Source organism: Pan paniscus, chromosome 18 (genome assembly GCF_029289425.2).
Source record: "Pan paniscus chromosome 18, NHGRI_mPanPan1-v2.0_pri, whole genome shotgun sequence".
In the NCBI taxonomy this organism is placed as follows: Eukaryota; Metazoa; Chordata; class Mammalia; order Primates; family Hominidae; genus Pan; species Pan paniscus.
Window position 1 is genome coordinate 91,674,885 of NC_073267.2, and position 18,854 is coordinate 91,693,738.

At 47.5% G+C, this 18,854-nt stretch overlaps 1 protein-coding gene across 3 annotated transcripts in view; it reads left to right on the forward strand.

Moving 5' to 3' along the window:
• The window catches only part of PLCG2 (phospholipase C gamma 2), a 212,438-nt gene that overhangs the window by 179,595 nt on the left and 13,989 nt on the right, over positions 1-18,854 (forward strand). For 2 of the 3 annotated variants that reach the window (XM_055100814.2, XM_034940799.4), the window contains exons 23-30: positions 1,564-1,660; positions 3,040-3,106; positions 6,024-6,181; positions 8,958-9,060; positions 10,702-10,911; positions 12,303-12,448; positions 13,346-13,460; positions 14,444-14,611. In XM_055100814.2, coding sequence (XP_054956789.1) covers positions 1,564-1,660; positions 3,040-3,106; positions 6,024-6,181; positions 8,958-9,060; positions 10,702-10,911; positions 12,303-12,448; positions 13,346-13,460; positions 14,444-14,611 — 1,064 coding nt within the window. Of the gene's footprint in view, positions 1-1,563; positions 1,661-3,039; positions 3,107-6,023; positions 6,182-8,957; positions 9,061-10,701; positions 10,912-11,423; positions 11,485-12,302; positions 12,449-13,345; positions 13,461-14,443; positions 14,612-18,854 lie in introns of those variants that run through there. The other variant, XM_034940800.3, reaches the window with a different exon arrangement.

The window sequence follows — 18,854 nt, forward strand, 5'->3', positions numbered from 1 at the left end:
TCCTCACTCTGCTTATTCAGACCAAAAAATTGTTAAGTTCTTCCCACCACCACGGAGCACAGACTTGATTAAGATCCAGAAAGGTCAGCTGGGTGCAGTGACTTGCGCCTGTAATCCCAGCACTTTGGGAGGCCGAGGCGGGTGGATCACTTGAGGTCAGGAGTTTGAGACCAGCCTGGCCCACATGGTAAAACCCTGTCTCTACTAAAAATACAAAAATTAGCCAGGCATGGTGGCCCATGCCATAATCCCAGCTACTGGCGGGGATGAGGCAGGAGAATTGCTTGAACCCGGGAGGCGAAGGTTGCAGTGAGCTGAGATCGTGCCATGCACTCTAGCTTGGGGGACAGAGTGAGACTCTGTCTCAAAAAAAAAAAAAAAAAAAATCCAGAAAGATATCATATAGAGGGGAAGACAGATGTATAATTATACGTTAAGTATAAGATGTGGCTGCTCGGATGACTGTGGGGACAGGATGCCAGGGGACCACAGAGGAAGAGTGCTCAGCCTAGGGGGCAGTCAGGGAAGACTCCGTGGGAGAGGAAATGCCCAAGCTGAGTCTTAAATTAGTGGTGGGAAGTTGGGTACCAAGGGCATGGGCCAAGGCATGGAAGCTAGGCAGCATGGCAGGGGCATGATAGGGACGACGGGCCAGCTGGAGTCAACATCATGGAGAGTTAGGAGGTGATGTCTGGGAGTCCTGGGGTCAGACTGTGCTGGGCCGTGGCTGCCATGTTGAAGAGTCTGGGCTGGATTCTGGAGGCCCTGGGGAGCCATCATGTGGCGTGGTCAGAGGTGCATTTTGGAGAGTCCCTGGCTGCGGAAAATGGCTCAAGAGATGGGCAGGTTGAAGGAGGGGGTTTGCATGTCTGGGCACGGCCTTGCCGGGAGGAATCTTAGAGGTGCTCACCGTCTGGTGGGGTCCAGGAACATTCATAGATGGATTATGTCCCATGTTGTTAGTGTTGTTATAAAGATAGGGAACAGTGTTTTAGCTGAATAATAATAAGAGCTAACACTATTGAGTATTTACTGTGTACTAGGTAGGCGCTGTCCCAAGCACTCAGCTTATGTTAATTTGGAGTCCTAATAAAACCCTCTGAGGGAAGCACTCATGTTTACCCATTTTTCAGATGGAGAGTCGGAGGCACAGAAAGCCTCCACGGTCAGTGGTAGAGCTGGAGTTTAATTCCAGCCTGTCTGCCTCCAGAACCACCTTCTCTCTAAATTCACAACCTCCCTGAAATAGGGGTGAACTTTTGACTTGTATGGTCTCTGACTTCCACGTAAAGCATGGAAACTTTTGACTTGTGATCTTTGATTAAACATTAAGATCATGTGATGCGGGTAAAATCAGCCCCCAGTAACTCATTAGTAATTAAAAAATAAAAAGACAGTAGTTGCCTTTGAGATGCTCCATTGTCACAGATAGTGACACTGGTCACTTGGCCACTTGCTGTCTGTCCCCATCAGAATTGAGCCAGCAGCCGGTTGCAGATGAGCAGTAGTGGGTAATTCATGCCACCTGGTGACAGCGCCCCCATGTCCTCTCTTCTTATCCAGGTGGAAAGGAGACTATGGAACCAGGATCCAGCAGTACTTCCCATCCAACTACGTCGAGGACATCTCAACTGCAGACTTCGAGGAGCTAGAAAAGCAGGTGAGTCCCCCTCTTCGATCCTCTTACAGGAAGAAGGGATCTGCAGGTCCAGTTTTTCAGGGAGCTGTGCCATCTCAGTGGGTGAATTTTTCCATGTGCTGCTTGTGGTCTCTGTGGAGCTCTGGATCAGGGAAGACACAGTGATGATAGGGAAATTGAGATTGAGTTGTTGTGGGTGAGTTGCTGTGACAAGCCGGCCGTGTTTTAATCAGGTTGTGCTGGGCTTGGAAGGATTTGAATGTGCAGGAGAATTCCCGCTGGAGTGAAAGTGACCAAATGGGGAATTTGTCCTTTGCTTAAGCAACTTGCAGATGAAACACATTTATATTGGACAGCCAGACATTGAGAACGTGCTTGGGGCGAGTAAGCAAGTGGGCCTAACCAGAGGTGAGATGAGGCCTTCCTGGTGACTTTGCAAACCTGGTGGTTGTTCCCTCACCGCCTCTTGTTTAGAGAGCAGCCACTTTCAGTGTGCTGGCACTCCACCAAGGATGATATCTTTGTAATGAGGATTTTAAGATCCCGTTAGACCCCCAGGTGTTTATTTTCTAAGGGAGGTAGGGCAATCTGGGAAGGCTTCCTGGAGGAAGGAGGATTTGACCCTTAAAAGTCAAGTTAGAGTTCAACAGCAGGAGACTGGCAGAAGAGAGGTGCAAGTGGGAGGTACAGTCTAAGCAAAGGTGTGGCAGTGGGAATGTGGTTGTGTTCCGTGTGCTTGGGCTGAGGCAGAGACTGGAAGCCCTTGCTTCCTCTGTACTGAGTTGCCCATACCTGTACCTCAGCATTTACCTGGTGCAGGGGGTGGGGGTTGGGGTGGTGCAGGCAAGGAGTGGATGCCTGGTTCTGCCACCTCTCCTAAGCCCAGGATATTCTTCATCTCAGCCAGACCCCGGGATGGTTCAAGTGTGCAATGGGAGGCAGAGCTGGAAGGGGTGATGGGGGCTCTGAAAGTCTTAAAAGCCAGGTCATAGAGCATGGGTGTTGCTTCCACAGGACATGGGGAGCCACAGAAGGTTCTTGAGCTGGGCTTTAGTAGGCAAAATAGTCTCATTTTCTAATAAGGTCAGATAAATAGTCTAGGATGTGTTTTGAAACCAGATCTGAGGAAGCATTATGAAACCTGTTCTAGAATTCACAAGGCACGTTTTTACGGATTGGAAAATGAAACTCCGAACCTCCCGGCCCCCTCTCCCCGCCAGGTCCCTATCAGCTCTATGCTTCATTATTTAGCTCTCTCCCCATGGACGTATCTGGTAATGAAAATGCATTTTAAACAGTTCCACAGGCAGTGTCTCTGCTAAACGGTGTGCTTTGGAAATGGGTTTTCTTTTTATTATTCCCGTTACAACTAACGTGAGTTATGTCTTGTTTCTTCACAGATTATTGAAGACAATCCCTTAGGGTCTCTTTGCAGAGGAATATTGGACCTCAATACCTATAACGTCGGTACGTGCACACATCATCTTAGCCTGGATTTCCACCCCTATCCCCCATGGGCTGACCTCAGCCCCGCCCTACACAGGGAGGTGGCTGACACAGGGTCCTGTCTTGAATGCCAGCTCCTTCCCTGGCTGAAGCTGAGTATTTAGGTCAGGCTGGTCAGTGAGTATGATGCTATGTCTGCTATTAATCTCTACTAAAACTGTAAGTGCTAAAACAAGGTCTCGTACATAAGTGCTAGATGGTGGTTAGCGGATATTATTACCAACGTCACTCTTATTATTTCAGGATCCATCTGTGTTTCCCATGCGTTGCGAAGGAAAGCTGAGCTGTCAGCCTGGCTGAAATGCAGCGTGGAGTTGGGAGTCTCGGGTTCTAAACCCAGCTCTGCCTCTCTGTCGCTATGAGACTACAGGCCTGTCACTTCTCCTCTTTGAACCTCTGCTTCCTGGTTGCTCGGCTGGGGCCCAGGAAACCCAGCCCGCCCACGTTGACCATGCTGCAACGGGATGTGAAGGCGTGGCCCCAAGGCTAGGCTTGTCCAGTGGTGGCCGGGGTCTGATGTGTGCTGGGTTTCCTGGGTCTTGAGCCTGCCTGCTTTGAAGTGGGTGTGGTGCAGCTCCCATGTGAAGGGACTCTGTAGCGGGCCTCCTTGTTCTGGGCAGCCCATGACCCTCCCTGGGCAGGCATGGGCATGGTCCCCTAGGACTCAGGTGACAGCAGCCCCAGGAACTTCCTGCTTCTATTGCCAATGCTCTGCTTTACACATTCATTCATTTATTATTATTTCTTTTCGCGATAGAGTCTCGCTATGTCACCCAGGCTGGAGTGCGGTGGCGTGATCTTGGCTCACTGCAACCTCTGCCTCCTGGATTAAAGTGATTCTCCTGCCTCAGCCTCCTGAGTAGCCGGGACTACAGGCATGGGCCACCGCGCCTGGCTAATTTTTGTATTTTTAGTAGAGCTAGGGTTTCGCCATGTTGGCCAGGCTGGTCTCAAACTGCTGACCTCAAGTGATCTGCCTGCCTTAGCCTCCCAAAGTGCTGGGATTACAGGCATGTGCCACCATGCCCAGCCTGCTTTCCACATTTATAACCTGCTTCTTTACCTTTACAATGATCCAGCAGGATAGGTAGGAGAGGGATTCTTTGCTCCGATTACCAGATGAGAAAATCAAGGTCCTAAGTGACCGACCACCACATGTGCTGAGGTCCTTTGGGCAGGGGGGTGCAGGATCCCTGCATCCACTTCTGGTGCTCTTTGTATCATCTTCCCCCATCCCTGTATCTGCAGAGCAGAGGCACATGGCTCAGTGGTTCTGAGTAGAAATCTTGGAGTCAGGTTTGAAATGAGCCTCAGTGGTTCTGAGTAGAAATCTTGGAGTCAGGTTTGAACTGAGCCTCAGTTTTACTACTACTAGCTATATGACTTTCCACATGTTACTTTCTCTTAATGAGCCTCAGTTTTGCCTCCTGCAAAATGGGCCTAGGAAAAGCAGGGTGCCTTTAGTCTCAGCTACTCAGGAGGCTGAGGTGGGTGGAACCCTTCAGCCCCAAGAGTTTGAGATGAGCCTGGATAATGTAGCAAGACCTCAAAATTAAAAAAATAAAATAAAATAAAGATGCAGTACATGTAATCTGCTTAGAATATTGCCTGGTATATAAGAGCTCAGAAATCTTAGCTACTAACATTATTTGGCAGATAAGTGTCCCTGTCATAATCTTTTCCTCTCTGTAAGATCCTTTCTCTGTGTCTACAGAACCCACGCCACATTTCTCTCCTAGTTTCTGGTGACTCTTTGGTGTTTTTGGCTCATGGCTGCATTCTTCAGTCTCCACATTTGCCTGCACATGGCTTTCTCCCTTGTGTCTGCATCTGTTTTTAAAGCCATTTAGCTGGGTGTGGTGGCTCATTCCTGTAATCCCAGCACTTTGGGAGGCCAAGGTGAGTGGATCGCTTGAGCTCAGGAGTTCGAGACCAGCCCTGGGCAACATGGCGAAACCCCTCTCTACAAAAAATACAAAAATTAGCCAGGCTTTGTGGTGTGCACCTGTGGTCTCAGCTACTAGGGAGGCTGAGGTGGGAGGATCGCATGAACTTGGAAGGTGGAGGCTGCAGGGAGCCAAGATCGCACCACTGCACTTCAGCCTGGGTGACAGAGTGCCACCCTGTCTCAAAAAAAAAAAAAGCCATTTAAATTATTTATTCTTTATATGTAAAAGATTATATGTAACAACATAGAAAATTATGCACAATATGCTAAGTGAAACAGTTCACAAATTTTTATGTATTGTATGTAAACATTTTGTAAAAATGCCAAGTTGTTTAGCTATATTTTAAATCTTTTTAAAATGAACGTGTATTGTTTTAGTAATTTGTAAAAAATATTTATGATGAGTGTAAAAAGCATTTTCTAATTGGTCAACCAAAAAGATATTCAGTGTTTCTTTTGATCAAGATGAACACGTGTCTATAACTAAAGTGCACAAGAGGGTATTTTTTTCAGGTTCTCTCATGCATTTTAATGTTTTTTTTTTTTTTTCCTGCATCTTAAGTGTCCCTCTCCTTTCTCTTATAAGGATACTCATACTTGTTGGATGTTGGAATTGCCCTAAATCCAAGATAATCTCATATTGAGATCCTTAACCTAAATACATCTGCAACGACCCTATAAGGTCCCATTCACAGGTACTGGTGACCTGACACATCTTTTTGGAGGACCCTACTGAATCTACTGCATCCCTTGAGTAGTCATCTGTGATGTGTACTTACCCCGATGGAAAGTAGACGTCCCCATCAGTGCTAACCGTGGTCATAGCAGTGGTGGTTGGTCCATGAGAGAAACGGCTCAGGCAGGGTGCAGTCTGGTCTTTGTGGCCCTCTAATAGGCTGATTGGGACATTTCTTATTCTCTTACCCCAAGTGAAAGCCCCTCAGGGAAAAAACCAGAAGTCCTTTGTCTTCATCCTGGAGCCCAAGAAGCAGGGCGATCCTCCGGTGGAGTTTGCCACAGACAGGGTGGAGGAGCTCTTTGAGTGGTTTCAGAGCATCCGAGAGATCACCTGGAAGATTGACACCAAGGTATGCACCTGCTCACCCGGGTGCAGGTGGGCCTGGCATTCTGAGGGCTCTGGTGCTCAGCTGGGACTGTGGGTGGGTCCAGGCAGCAGGATGAGCAGGCCCAGGTCCTACTCAGAATTCAGGAAGGAGACCAGGTGGATTCAGACAATTGGAGCACCTCTTGTTAGAGAGAGGCAGGGGTAGTGGAGGTGCCCTGGGAAGGTGGGTCTGGTTGTCTGGTTCGAACCTTCAGAAGGCTGAGTGCCTGCAGCAATGCTCATTGATGATGTCTTTGCGGCCCTACATATCTTACCAAGGAAGTTACTGCCTTCCTCATTTTGAATATTTTCTTTCTAAGTATCATATAAAGCAGTCTGGATCCTCCCCACAGAAAACGTTCACTGAGCTCACCTGCCTGGAGCTGGAATGGGCTCTGGGAACATAGCAAATCAGCGAGACCCGGTTCTTTCCTGTGGAGGAACTTCCCCTCTAGATGGGAGTGACCTTTTCAGGGCTGTCCTACCTGAAGTACTAGTCTCTGGCTGGAAGTGTTTTGGGAAGGTGTGAGCTTCTGGATAAGAATAGGAGGTCTGGAATTGGGCAGACTGGAGTTTGCATCCTGGCAGGGCTGGACCCTGGGCAAGTAACCACACTTCTCTGGGCCTCAGTTTCCTTGTCTGCAAAATGAGGAGCCAAATTCCTAACTCACAAATACTTAATCATTGCCTTGTCATTATATCAGAGCGACATGGGAAAGTGCCACCCTGTCTTCGATGATGGAGTGAGGGCTGTCTGTTCTTGTGGCTGCAGAACTGGAAAGAAATTGTAGGGTTTCCCATGGACCCATTTGTTTCTAAGGTAGAACTTGACCCAAAGGGCTGATTAAAGCCTTCCTGGGGCCTCTTGTGCCCTCTGACTTCTGGCTATAGTCAGTCAGTCTCTCCTCCAAGATAGTCACCCACCAGTGGCCAGGTCATTTTTTTCCCCTTGGGAGGGCCTCACATCTTGGCCAGTCCCTGGTCACGAGAGGATCCTTGACTCACTCAACTCTTCTGCAGGGAAGTGTCCTCTTTAGGAGACTTTGCAGAGGGGACTGGTCCATGGGTGCCCTCGCTGGTGGGGCATCGTCTTTCGCTGACCCAGGAGCTCCTGTGGGCCTTCCCTAGGGCTCCTAATTCTTCCCATGGCTTTTCACACCACCAGCCATGGGGGAGGAACCATGAGCTTGTAGCCAGCTGCGCTGTCCTTCTGGCTTTCCCAATGAAACCATCTCTTCTGCCCTCCAGTGTCTCTGATGCCACAGTACAGCTCTGAGGCACAGGGGGGTGCCACGACCCTGAGGTTTATTTAAAAAATCTCCAAATAGTGCATTCCAGCTCTCTCTACTTTGCTTAATGTGGGAAAGTGTTATTTCCCTAGAAGGCTCTGTCTCTCCCCTGCCTCACACCTCCTCTCCTGCCGCGTGAAGGTTTCTGAAATGAAGCTGAGCTGTTCAAGGTTGCTGTTGGCGGCCTTTATTCTGCATTCCTCTCTAACTGGTTTTTGTATTTACTGAGATTTCATGAGAATGATTTTTAAAGTCCTGTTATTACATCTGAGGGGTAAAAAAACTGGGACAGTAGAGTTGACGGAGTTCCCACACTGGGGCACAGCTACCCCTTTTGGGGAGCTGGTGTTGGGGAGCAAAGGAAGAAGGCCCCATCCCACTCTTGGGAAACCGGCGGTAGATAAACTCTTTGCTCACTGCCAGGACCTCTGCCTGTCCCTAAGCGCCCGCATTGTTACACGGTCTGTAGCCACCTCATCGATGGCAGAGGGCAGTCACAAAATCCTTCTAGTTAGTGGGTTTCCAGAGCCTCACCAACTGTATTGTGACTTCCCATTCTGAGATGGCCTGAGGGGTGACAGCTGCAGGCCTGGAGAGTAATTGTCATGCAGTTTTTTGTTTTTTTTTTTGAGACAGAATCTCACTCTGCTGCCCAGGCTACTCAACTTCTTTGTTAAATGGAGATAATTCTCCCTGTCAGGGTGTGGATTGACTTAGGTAATATCCATCAAGTGCTTAGCCTGTGACGGCTAGAGCTAAGCACCCCCCAAACAGTGACCATTATTATCTAAATATTCTCTCAAGGTCCCCCCTTGGCCAATAAAAGTCTGATAGAATTTGGGGAGGCCCAACAGGGTTGCCTGCTTTGGGGTGAAGTGAGAAGCTCATCCTTACAGGCAAGGAGTTAGATTTGATGGTGGGTCTTCTGAAGGGAGGTACCTCCTGAGTCCATGGCACATGGCCTGGGCACTGGGTAGTGGTCCCCTTGGAAAGAGTCCTGATGGGCAGTCAGAGCTGGGGAGCAGGCATGCAGGTTTTGAGGGTGCAGGGGATAGAGAGTTATGACAAGGATGCTGGGGTCCACAGAGCCCACGAGGATTTGAAGAACTAGAATTTGAGACACTCTAACAAGTGTGGCTTTAGGGGAGGGGACAGGAGGCAGAGTTAAAGACAGAGGGGTGGTGACAGGGAAGAGCCCCCTTCCATCCTGACCTCACCTATATTTGAGGGCTGTGGCCAGGACTGAGCTGCACACCAAAACCTCGTGGAAACAGCTTTGTCGAGAATTTTCACAGTGAGAGGAAGAAACGAGAGGGGCAGGGTTGTCTTCAGGAAAGGAAAACATTCAACCATATTAAAGATCCGAGTGTGCAAGAAAGCAAAGTGGGGATGGAGGAGGAAAAATGCAGGGCGAGCTGGGAAGATGGGATTTCTCAGGGGCGGGCACTAAAGACAGTGAACTCCAAACAGGAGAACAACATGAAGTACTGGGAGAAGAACCAGTCCATCGCCATCGAGCTCTCTGACCTGGTTGTCTACTGCAAACCAACCAGCAAAACCAAGGACAACTTAGGTAACATCTTTCCCAAGAACGTGCCCTATAACTGCAATGAAAACTTAACTTCCTTTAGAGTCTGATATTTTCAGAGAGGGCAGAGAGTGCATTCTCTCGTTCTTAACTACTCCCAGTAGATGGCCCCACCTTGGGTTTGTCCTCCGAGTGAGGGAGCTGGTGGAAGAAGCTTTTTTGGTGTATTAGTCCATTTTCATGCTGCTGATAAAGACATACCCAAGACTGAGTAATTTATAAGGAAAAAGAGGTTTAATGGACTCACAGTTCCACGTGGCTGAGGAGGCCTCACAATTATGGCAGCAGAGGAGAGAGAATGAGAACCAAGTGAAAGGGGAAACCCTTATAAAACCATCAGATCTCGTGAGACTTATTCAGTACCACAACAACGGTACAGGGGAAACCACCCCCATGATTCAATTATCTCCTATCGGGTCCCTCCCATAACACGTGGGAATTATGGGAGCTACAATTCAAGGTGAGATTTGGGTGGGGACACAGCCAAACCATATCACCCACTTAGTGGGTGGATTTAGTTCTTACTGCCGTTACCACAAACTTGGTGGCTGAAAACAACATTTATTCTTGCACAGTCCTGGAGGCCAGAGTCTGAAATCAGTATCATGAGGTCAACATCAGGGTGTCAGCAGGGCTGTGCTCCCTCCAGAGGGGAAAGCCATTCCCTTCTTCCAGTTTCTAGGGGCTGCTGGCATTCCTTGGCCTTCTCCTCTTCTGCTTCCCTATTATAAGGACCCTTGTGATGCATTAGGTCCACCTGGATATTCCAGAATAAGCCTCCCATTTCAAGCTCCTTAATCACACCTGCAAAGTCTGTTCTGCCATATAAAGTGACATGCACAGGCTCCAGATATTAGGGCCTGGACATCTTTGGGGGCCATTTAAAAAAAAAAAAGACCTTCTACCACATTCTCCAGGTAGCAAGCTTTTTGATGATGCTGTACGTATTTTTTTCTTTGGGTGTTTTGAGCTGCTTCCATATCTTTCATCATAGAACAGAAGACCAGCCAGACAATACTAGACCCCTCAGTTAACTTACCGGGAGGCCAGTCCCTAGGAACTTCTACCTTCAGGGACTCAGCAGGCTCAGCATGTTGACTGCCGGGCTATCCCACCACAGCTGGTTGGGAGAGAAGATGAGGCCTGTCCCCTTCCCTCTCCTCCTGTTCTCCCTTCCCTGCACAGGCACCCACATTGCAACTCTACCTGTGGGCTTTGGCAGGTGATTCTCAGTTTGTTCATCTTGTGTCTGTGGTCTCTCTGGATCTTCCCCTCCCAAGATCTTCTCTTACCCAAAACCATTCCCATTCTCCCTCTTCTATAACTGTACCACTTTTGTGTTTTCTTGTTCAAGGATGGTGATAGTTTAAAAAAAAAAGTAAATTACAGTAATTCTAGCCTAAAAGGTGGTGGGAAAACTAGGCCCCTTTTTAATACTTGGAACCCCCAGAGGGCAAGAGTCCACAGTGATACCAATTGGGACAATATCATCAGAACCCCTTGAATGTCAAAGAGGGAGATTCCTGGTTTCCTTTTATAATCTGAGCATCCAGCCATTGCAGCAAACATTAAGAAAATGCACAGATGAGACACAGAAGTACTGATGACCTTTTTCTCTGTGTGCAGAAAATCCTGACTTCCGAGAAATCCGCTCCTTTGTGGAGACGAAGGCTGACAGCATCATCAGACAGAAGCCCGTCGACCTCCTGAAGTACAATCAAAAGGGCCTGACCCGCGTCTACCCAAAGGGACAAAGAGTTGACTCTTCAAACTACGACCCCTTCCGCCTCTGGCTGTGCGGTTCTCAGATGGTGGCACTCAATTTCCAGACGCCAGGTAAAGGCCGACTGAAGGTAGTCCCGTCCCTGCAAGGTGGCGGTTGCAGTCACTCCAGGCCGAGTCACCTTGGGTCAGCGATACCATGTGGTGTCCAAGAATGAGTGATTTGTCCGAGGGACTGCACGGTTCAGCAGAGTAATGGTTAGTATTAGGTCCAGCAGCTGAATGGAGGGATGAGAGGACCGAAGGCTGCTTGGCTTAGGCAGGCTTCGTGATTGTAAGTAAGTGACAGAGGCTGAGTTAGTCTGGCTTAGGAGAAAAAGAAAATGCATTAGTTCATGTAATTAAAGCATCTTTGGAGTTCTCTTCTCCAGGCCTGTTGCTGTGTGAGGGCTTTCTGCTCAGACTTTCTTCCAGAGACATTTACATGCTGGCATAACTAACATACACAAACTTCTGGACACAAAGTGATCGCATAAATCATGGGGCTTTGTGCTTTTGTTGTTGTTATTTAAGACCTCTTTCGAGGGATCTATTCATCAGTAGCCTCCTTTACATTCTTTTTATAGCCGCATCGGATTCCACAGAATGGAACAATCATTTATTTAACAAGTCCCCGTGGAGGCACATGTAGGTATTCCCCATTATTTGCTGTCATAGACAGCACTGCCTTCTGTACCCTGACGTGAGCGCCATTCCACAGATGTAGGAATATGTCTATGGGACAGAATTCTCAGAAAGGCAGGGTGGGTCAAACAGCGCTTGCATTTTGATCAACTTTGCCCTGAGGAAAACCACCGAAGACGTGCCTGCAGGTGTGCCTGAGCTAAGCCACACTGCCAAACTGCCCTCCATAGAGATCGTGGGCGGGGATGCAAATAGGTGGAGGTTGGAGTACGCTCTTTCGGTATAACTTCGCTGAGTTTTGTTGAACTTTTTGCCGTTTGCACAACTGAGAGGTGAAAACTGATACATCGTCGTCCATTAGAGCTTCTTGTAAGGGACATTAACCAGTTTTTCCCTTATTTAGGGAGCAGTGGCATTTTCTTTTCTGGAAACTATTTGTGCTTCTTACCCGATGTATCTACTGCAGTAGGTATTTATAGCATAGATGTATCAGAACTAAGAGGTTAAAAATTTATATTCACATATTTGTCATTTGAATTAAAATAGCCTATGCAATTTATTGCTACATAGACACTTTTAGCAAGTTTGAATCTTTCCTTTTATGATTCGGGATTTGGTGACATACTTGGAAAGGTGTTCCCCAGTCTGGGAGTTTGCTGTCTAGAAACCCTATATTTTCTTTGAGTGAGATACCTATTTGAACAGCTGCCTCACATTAATTTGGGGAAAAGGTGAAATTCACTCCCCACCTAGAAACTCCTGGCCTAGGGGGCCAGCGTGCTCATGCCTGACTTACAGCAGGCGTTCACTTTCCTTCCCAGATAAGTACATGCAGATGAATCACGCGTTGTTTTCTCTCAATGGGCGCACGGGCTACGTTCTGCAGCCTGAGAGCATGAGGACAGAGAAATATGACCCGATGCCACCCGAGTCCCAGAGGAAGATCCTGATGACGCTGACAGTCAAGGTAAAGCCAGCCCTCCCTTCCTGCCAGGGGAGCCAGCTGCCCTCCCTGGGGGCTGGGCCGATGCTGTCTTGAGAGCAGGGAACCCATGTCTAGGGAGGCTGGTTGTCTTGTTTAAACGATCCCCATTCAGGCAGTGTTTGAGGATCTTTCTTTCTTACAGTACACTCCAGGGTCGTTCTGGGAGAAGAGGGAAGAGAGGGGAAACCTCCTCAAACCCACTTCCCCTTGTCCTCTGTGGGGGTGAGGTATGACCCTATCTTTCTGGGGTCCTGGTGAGGTCAGCCTCTGGCCGGAAAGAGAAAGAAAACATGGGAAACAGCCATTTGGTCTTAATGGAGAAGTTTTTTCCCTTACTTTGTCCAATTCCAGGGCTTTTTAAAATTCATCTGACTTTCAGAGAAAGTGTTGTTGCTTTGTAAGAATTTTTGAAAAGTAGAGAAATGAATTGCATTTCTCCTAAGATGAAGGGCGGGCGGGTGGTAGGGGGAAGAAGCATACGTAAACACAGGCCTTTAAATAAACAGCAGTTATAAAAAGAATGCCACACTGTTCCTCAGCCTTTCCTAGGGGTGTGGAAATCCAGTGATTAAGCTCTGCCTTGATCAGAGGCACCTGCTTGGGCATGGATGTTTGCATTCATGAGCTCAGGTGAGTTTTACCTGTTGAGTCAGGTGGCATATGGGGCCGAGACCCAGGCTGATGCTGAGGAACTGTGGGATCTACCACAGTCCACCTTCATCCACTGCAGAAGGTTGCTCCGGCTTTTCCAGTGAATCTAGGAAAATTAGGGCTGGCATTGAACTCATCCAGTGTCACTCTAGAACCCAGCTGCAATCCACGCTAGGCTGCCTGTTCAGGACCCCAGGGGGGTTCCAATGCTTCCCTTTGGTGTCCCAGGTTCTCGGTGCTCGCCATCTCCCCAAACTTGGACGAAGTATTGCCTGTCCCTTTGTAGAAGTGGAGATCTGTGGAGCCGAGTATGACAACAACAAGTTCAAGACGACGGTTGTGAGTAAGTCAGTCGCCTTGGCCCCTCTGCTTTTAAACGTCCGGCCAGTGAATCCTTTGTGGGAGTGCCCTTCGTGGGGGATTTTGCAATGCTCTTTAGTTGTCCCAGGGTTTTCTTTCCTCCCTCTTGCCCACATGGTTCAGCTTGAGGAGGGGATACATACAAAGGGCCACTTTGTGAAATCCTTAGACTTTCCCCAGTGCTGTTTGCCTGCCTGTAACTCAAGTCCGGAATCGTAGGTGAGGCCCTGACACTAGGTTGGTCCTCTCTGTGCAACAGCCCAATCTGATTAATCTCCTGAGTCAAAGGCCAAGAGGCAGAGACACAGAGAGAGGGGGTGAACCTACATGGCTGACCTGACCCAGAGGATCAGCCTAACCTGGGGGATCTTAGCCCCTAGAGGGCAGGAGGGACAAGAGGAATGCTTGCTCTTCCAGGAAAAGCCAGGAGGGAACCGTGAATGGTGGGCCTTTCTAAAGCACAGGATCCTTGCCCCTGGTAAAAAGTCGCCCAATGAACAACTCAGATGCTGACCAAATAAACTGGCATTTATGGAGAGTGGCAGGATTGCTGCTTGCCTGCTCTGTGAGGCTGGGCTCTCCCCTGCCAGCTGTAGAACCCCCTGCTGGTGGATGTGGCTCCCAGGCTCTCCTCCCCTTTTGTCTTTTCCAAAATCTGCCTTCCTGCTCTGCAAACACCTCCCCCCTTCCCTTGTCTTCCCTTGTCCCTGATCCTGGGGCGGGGAGATGGGAGGTGGTCTCCTTCCTCTGCTCACCAAGGGACCAGCCTGCAACAGCAGCTTCCAGGATTGCTCAAGGTGGGGTGGGGGAGTGAAGATAATTATTCAGATTTTCTTAGATCTTGGCATAGATGCATATTTATTTACATGGTTGCTAAGGGGATTCACAGCTGAAGGATGCAGAGATTGTCTTACCAGAAGGGGGCAGCTCCAATGTGGCCTCTAATGAGCTTTGATCTCCTTCCAGATGATAATGGCCTCAGCCCTATCTGGGCTCCAACACAGGAGAAGGTGACATTTGAAATTTATGACCCAAACCTGGCATTTCTGCGCTTTGTGGTTTATGAAGAAGATATGTTCAGCGATCCCAACTTTCTTGCTCATGCCACTTACCCCATTAAAGCAATCAAATCAGGTAAGAGGCATTTTAATTAAGATGTTCGATTTGGGCTGGCATTGTACTTTGGTTTGGCTGCTGGCTTCAAAAAGAATGAAAAATCATTTTTCCTGGTTTGGATGGAATCACTGTAAAACCGATTGGGTGGCTTGGAGAGCTGGTGCATGTACAGCCTGTCGCGTAGCACACAGGTGGGAGGAAGTGGGTGACAGGGGAGGCTATGCCCCTCAAAGTGGGATGTTTACAAGCAAAACTGGATCGTTAGTGGATCGTCAACCTGGCACTACAGTTTGATTTCATTTTGAAATATTACATGCGGTTTGCTTCTCCCTAGCTAGGGCTAAGTCTGGTTTGATCTCCCCCTCCTGCTCTCTGGCTGGCAGTGTGAGAGGGTGGCAAGGGAGAGACCTTTGGCATCTTGGCGGGGGGGAGTAACAATCTCGAGAGTCCAACTCCCCAAACCCTTCAGAATTCACCTTCTTCTTCTATAAAATTGGGTGGTTTAATTTACTTCTTTGAATTGTTACAGTTTTCTTCCCTGCTGAAGAAAACACAAGATCCCTTCATGATATAAGAAGGGTCATTTTGTATTTTTCTGCAACCAAGCCAAGCTGGGTCATACGACCAGCTCTTAAGAACCCTGTTGAATCCCAGATGACTGAGCCCTTCCTACACAGCTGAGATAGACACCTCCAGGTGAGGGGATTTGGGACCCTGCTGCTTCTAGAGCCAGTCATTTACAAAAACAAAAAAAACTGGCTCTCCTTAGCTTCTATATAGTTTCTCTAGTTTACTTTCCCACTGGATCTTAGGTGTAATGTTTGACAAATAGGCCCTTGCTGGATGTTGAATTTTCCTTCTTCCTATTACTTTAGTATTTCCGATGCATGGTGCATGAGATATGAGATCACAGATTCTTCTGGCTTCCTCAAGAGGTCACTGTTCCCTTGTTTTCTGAGGATCATTTTTCAAGAGAAAGATGACTGTCATTTTAGTTACTTACATAAAAATACAGTCTTTCTTTTGATATTGTTTGGAAACGTGGGGCTCAATGAAGAGCTGAATTGGATCTTTTTTGTTTTCAGACATTCCCTCAACTTCCACCTTTTTTTGTATAATATCATAAACCTGACCATTTCTGCTACTGGGCAGGAGCCCAATTTCTGAGCAGCAGGCATGCTAGAAAATCCAGGTGCTGGCCGGGCATGGTGGCGCACTCCTGTAATCCCAGCTACTTGGGAGGCTGAGGTTGCACCACTGCACTCCAGCCTGCGTGACAGAGCAAGACTCAAAAGAAAATGCAGGTTCCTGGACCCACCACAGGGTGATGAGTCAGCCCAGGGTGGGGCCAAGGAATCTGCATCTTTAGGCAGCTCCCCAGATGGTGCTTGGATGGCACTTTGACAAAACCAAACTATGTCAAGGCTGCCTATCTTACCATTGAGGAAATGAATTCCTTAGCAAGTTAATAGATGAAACAAGACTTTGGGAAAATGTTTAAACTTACTTTCTGATTTTTTTTTTGTACTCTAGAAATGTTCATTTTCATGAACATTGCTACTCTAGCAATAATAATGAGTATTCATTTGTAAAAGGCCTGATATTTGGCAACCCTTCTGGGTTAACTCACCCACACTGTAAACTCCCTTTTTTTTTTTTTTTTTTGAGATGGAGTCTTGCTCTGTCGCTCAGGCTGGAGTGCAGTGGGTGATCTCGGCTCACTGTAACCTCTGCCTCAGCCTCCTCAGTAGCTGGGACTACAGGTGTACACTACCCCATCTGGCTAATTTTTGTATTTTTAGTAGAGACGGGGTTTTGCCGTGTTGGTCTGAAAAAAAGTGATGGGATTAAAGGAGTGAGCCACTGTGCCTGGCCTATAAACTGCTTTAAACCCGGCACTGATCAGGGCTGTGATTCCTTAATTTGCTTCTTTTAGATTAGTCTAATAAGGCTTAGGAATGACACCAATTCTTCTGGTGCAGGAAGTGTAGCTTTTGGTACACCTTTACGTTCCTAGCCTTGATGCTGTAACAGATTTCTTTTTATGGTAACTGCCTGCCAGTTCCTCTACTGGACTCATCCAGCAGAGAGGGGCAGCTGTGCTGAAACCCCTTGGTTACCCCGACGTCCTCTTGAAGGATGAGGGCCTTGAGCCTCATAACCCCTCCCAGTGCCTTGCAGAGATGTCAGAGTTGATGATAAAACCTCCTTACCTTAATGGGCATCAAAATGTGTCAATTCATCTGCAGAATGCAATGACTTAGCTTGGAGATTTAGAAAAAACAAAGGCCAAAACCTCAAGGGAGATTAAAACTGTGACCTTGTCCTCCCCCGACTGGGAGATACTCTCAGCAGGGACCTTTCCTCACTTCTTTCTAGCTCCTAGCAGTGCCTGGCACATCCATATTCATGGGAGAAATGAAATAGAATGAACAGGAGGCATTGAGGGTCTTCCATACTGAAAAAATAAACTTCACCCATTGTCATTAGAGATGCACTGAAGCTTTTAAACCAGCTGGAGCGCAGGAAGGAAAGCAGCAGCCTTTATTGTGTTAGGTACCTTAAACTCTTTCTCTTTTAATCCTCACAGTAATCCTGTGAAAGGGGTTTTATCTTTGGTTTTAAAATTCTGAGCACTTCGAGGCCGAGAGACTATGACTTAACGTGCTCAAGGTCACACACCTGTAGGACCAGAGCTGAGATTCAAACCCAGGAATGTCTAATTTCGAACCCCGTGTTCCCCCTCTGCAGGCTGCCCTCTCACTGGGCGCTCAAAGCCAGATGCATTGATCTTACTTTAAAAGGTGTCTGTATTTCCCTTTCCCCAGTGAAATGACTAGAAACAAGAAGAAGAAAAACAATTATGTTTTTTTTTTTATATATACAAGGAGGGCTGCCCAGTGCATAAAAATGGGACTTGGGCAGCGAGAGGAAGGTACATAGAGCTGGAGACAGCTGGTCATGGGGGCAGAGCTCATGTCTCCGATTTAAGAGGCACATGCCTAGTGTCAGATAGTACTGTCTGGCCTGGAAGCATGCTATCGGAGTGTAGGGGCTACCCGATAGCCTCCCGGAACGCCATGGAGCAAACAGTCATTCCAGTTCATTCTAACAGTCAATCAGCAGCTAGACTGTATTAGTCCGTTCTCACACTGCTATAAAGACATACCTGAGACTGGGTAATTTATAAAGAAAAGAGGTTTGATTGGCTCACAGTTCTGCAGGCTGTACAGGCTTTTGTTTCTGGGGAGGCCTCAGGAAATTTACAATCCTGGTAGAAGGGGAACAAGCACATATTTACATGGCCAGCAGGAGGAAAAGAGAGCCAGTGAAGGGGGAGGTACTACACACTTTTATTAAACAACCCCATCTCGTGAGAACTCACTATCATGAGAACAGCAAGTGGGAAGTCTACCCCCATTATCCAGTCACCTCCCACCAGGCCCCAGCTCCAACAGTGGAGATCACAATTCAACATGAGATTTGGGTGGGGACACAGAGCCAAACCATAACATAGATTTCTCATAGATTTCTTCCCCACTGTCCACAGATTAGCTCATTAAAGATGCAGAATCTCAGGCCTCACCCCAGACTTCCCAAGTCAGAATCTGCATTTTAACAAGATTCACAGGTGATTCACATTTGCATTAATGTTGGCATATCACTGGGCTAGACTGCAAGAATTCTGAGAGTCTCTATCAAGGCAAAAAACAAACTAGCAACAAAAATCACATTGTAGCGGTAGGGAAAAATAGGTCAGAAAACTTCTTTACAGCAGTATATTCAATGAGAGCAATGTCTCCATAAACCCTACCAGGAAATGAGTGGGTATAAAACATTCAGGTTTTATACCCCCTCAAACTGTCACTCAAGTATAAAATCAAAGGATGGATGCTCTCAAACATGCACAGCTCAGGAATTCTGTGTCCCATGGGCTCATTTTGAAGAGAACAAAAGAGGACAAATTTAGCCAATGAAGGCATCCACAGAATTCAGTAAGATGATGAGCATCCAGCCATTAAAAAATATAAATTTGTACATTTCCTTATGTATGAAATTGTGTATCAGAAGAGGAACACTGTAAACTAATACTGAGCTCTGGGTGGTAAGATGCATGCTGGGGAAAGTATATTGATGTCTTTGTCATACTTTGAATTGTATACATAAATAAGATGGATTGATGGGTAGATAAATCCATGACAAAACAAGTACAGTCAGCCCTCTGGATCTGTGGACTCAACCAACCAAGCTTGGGTTGAAA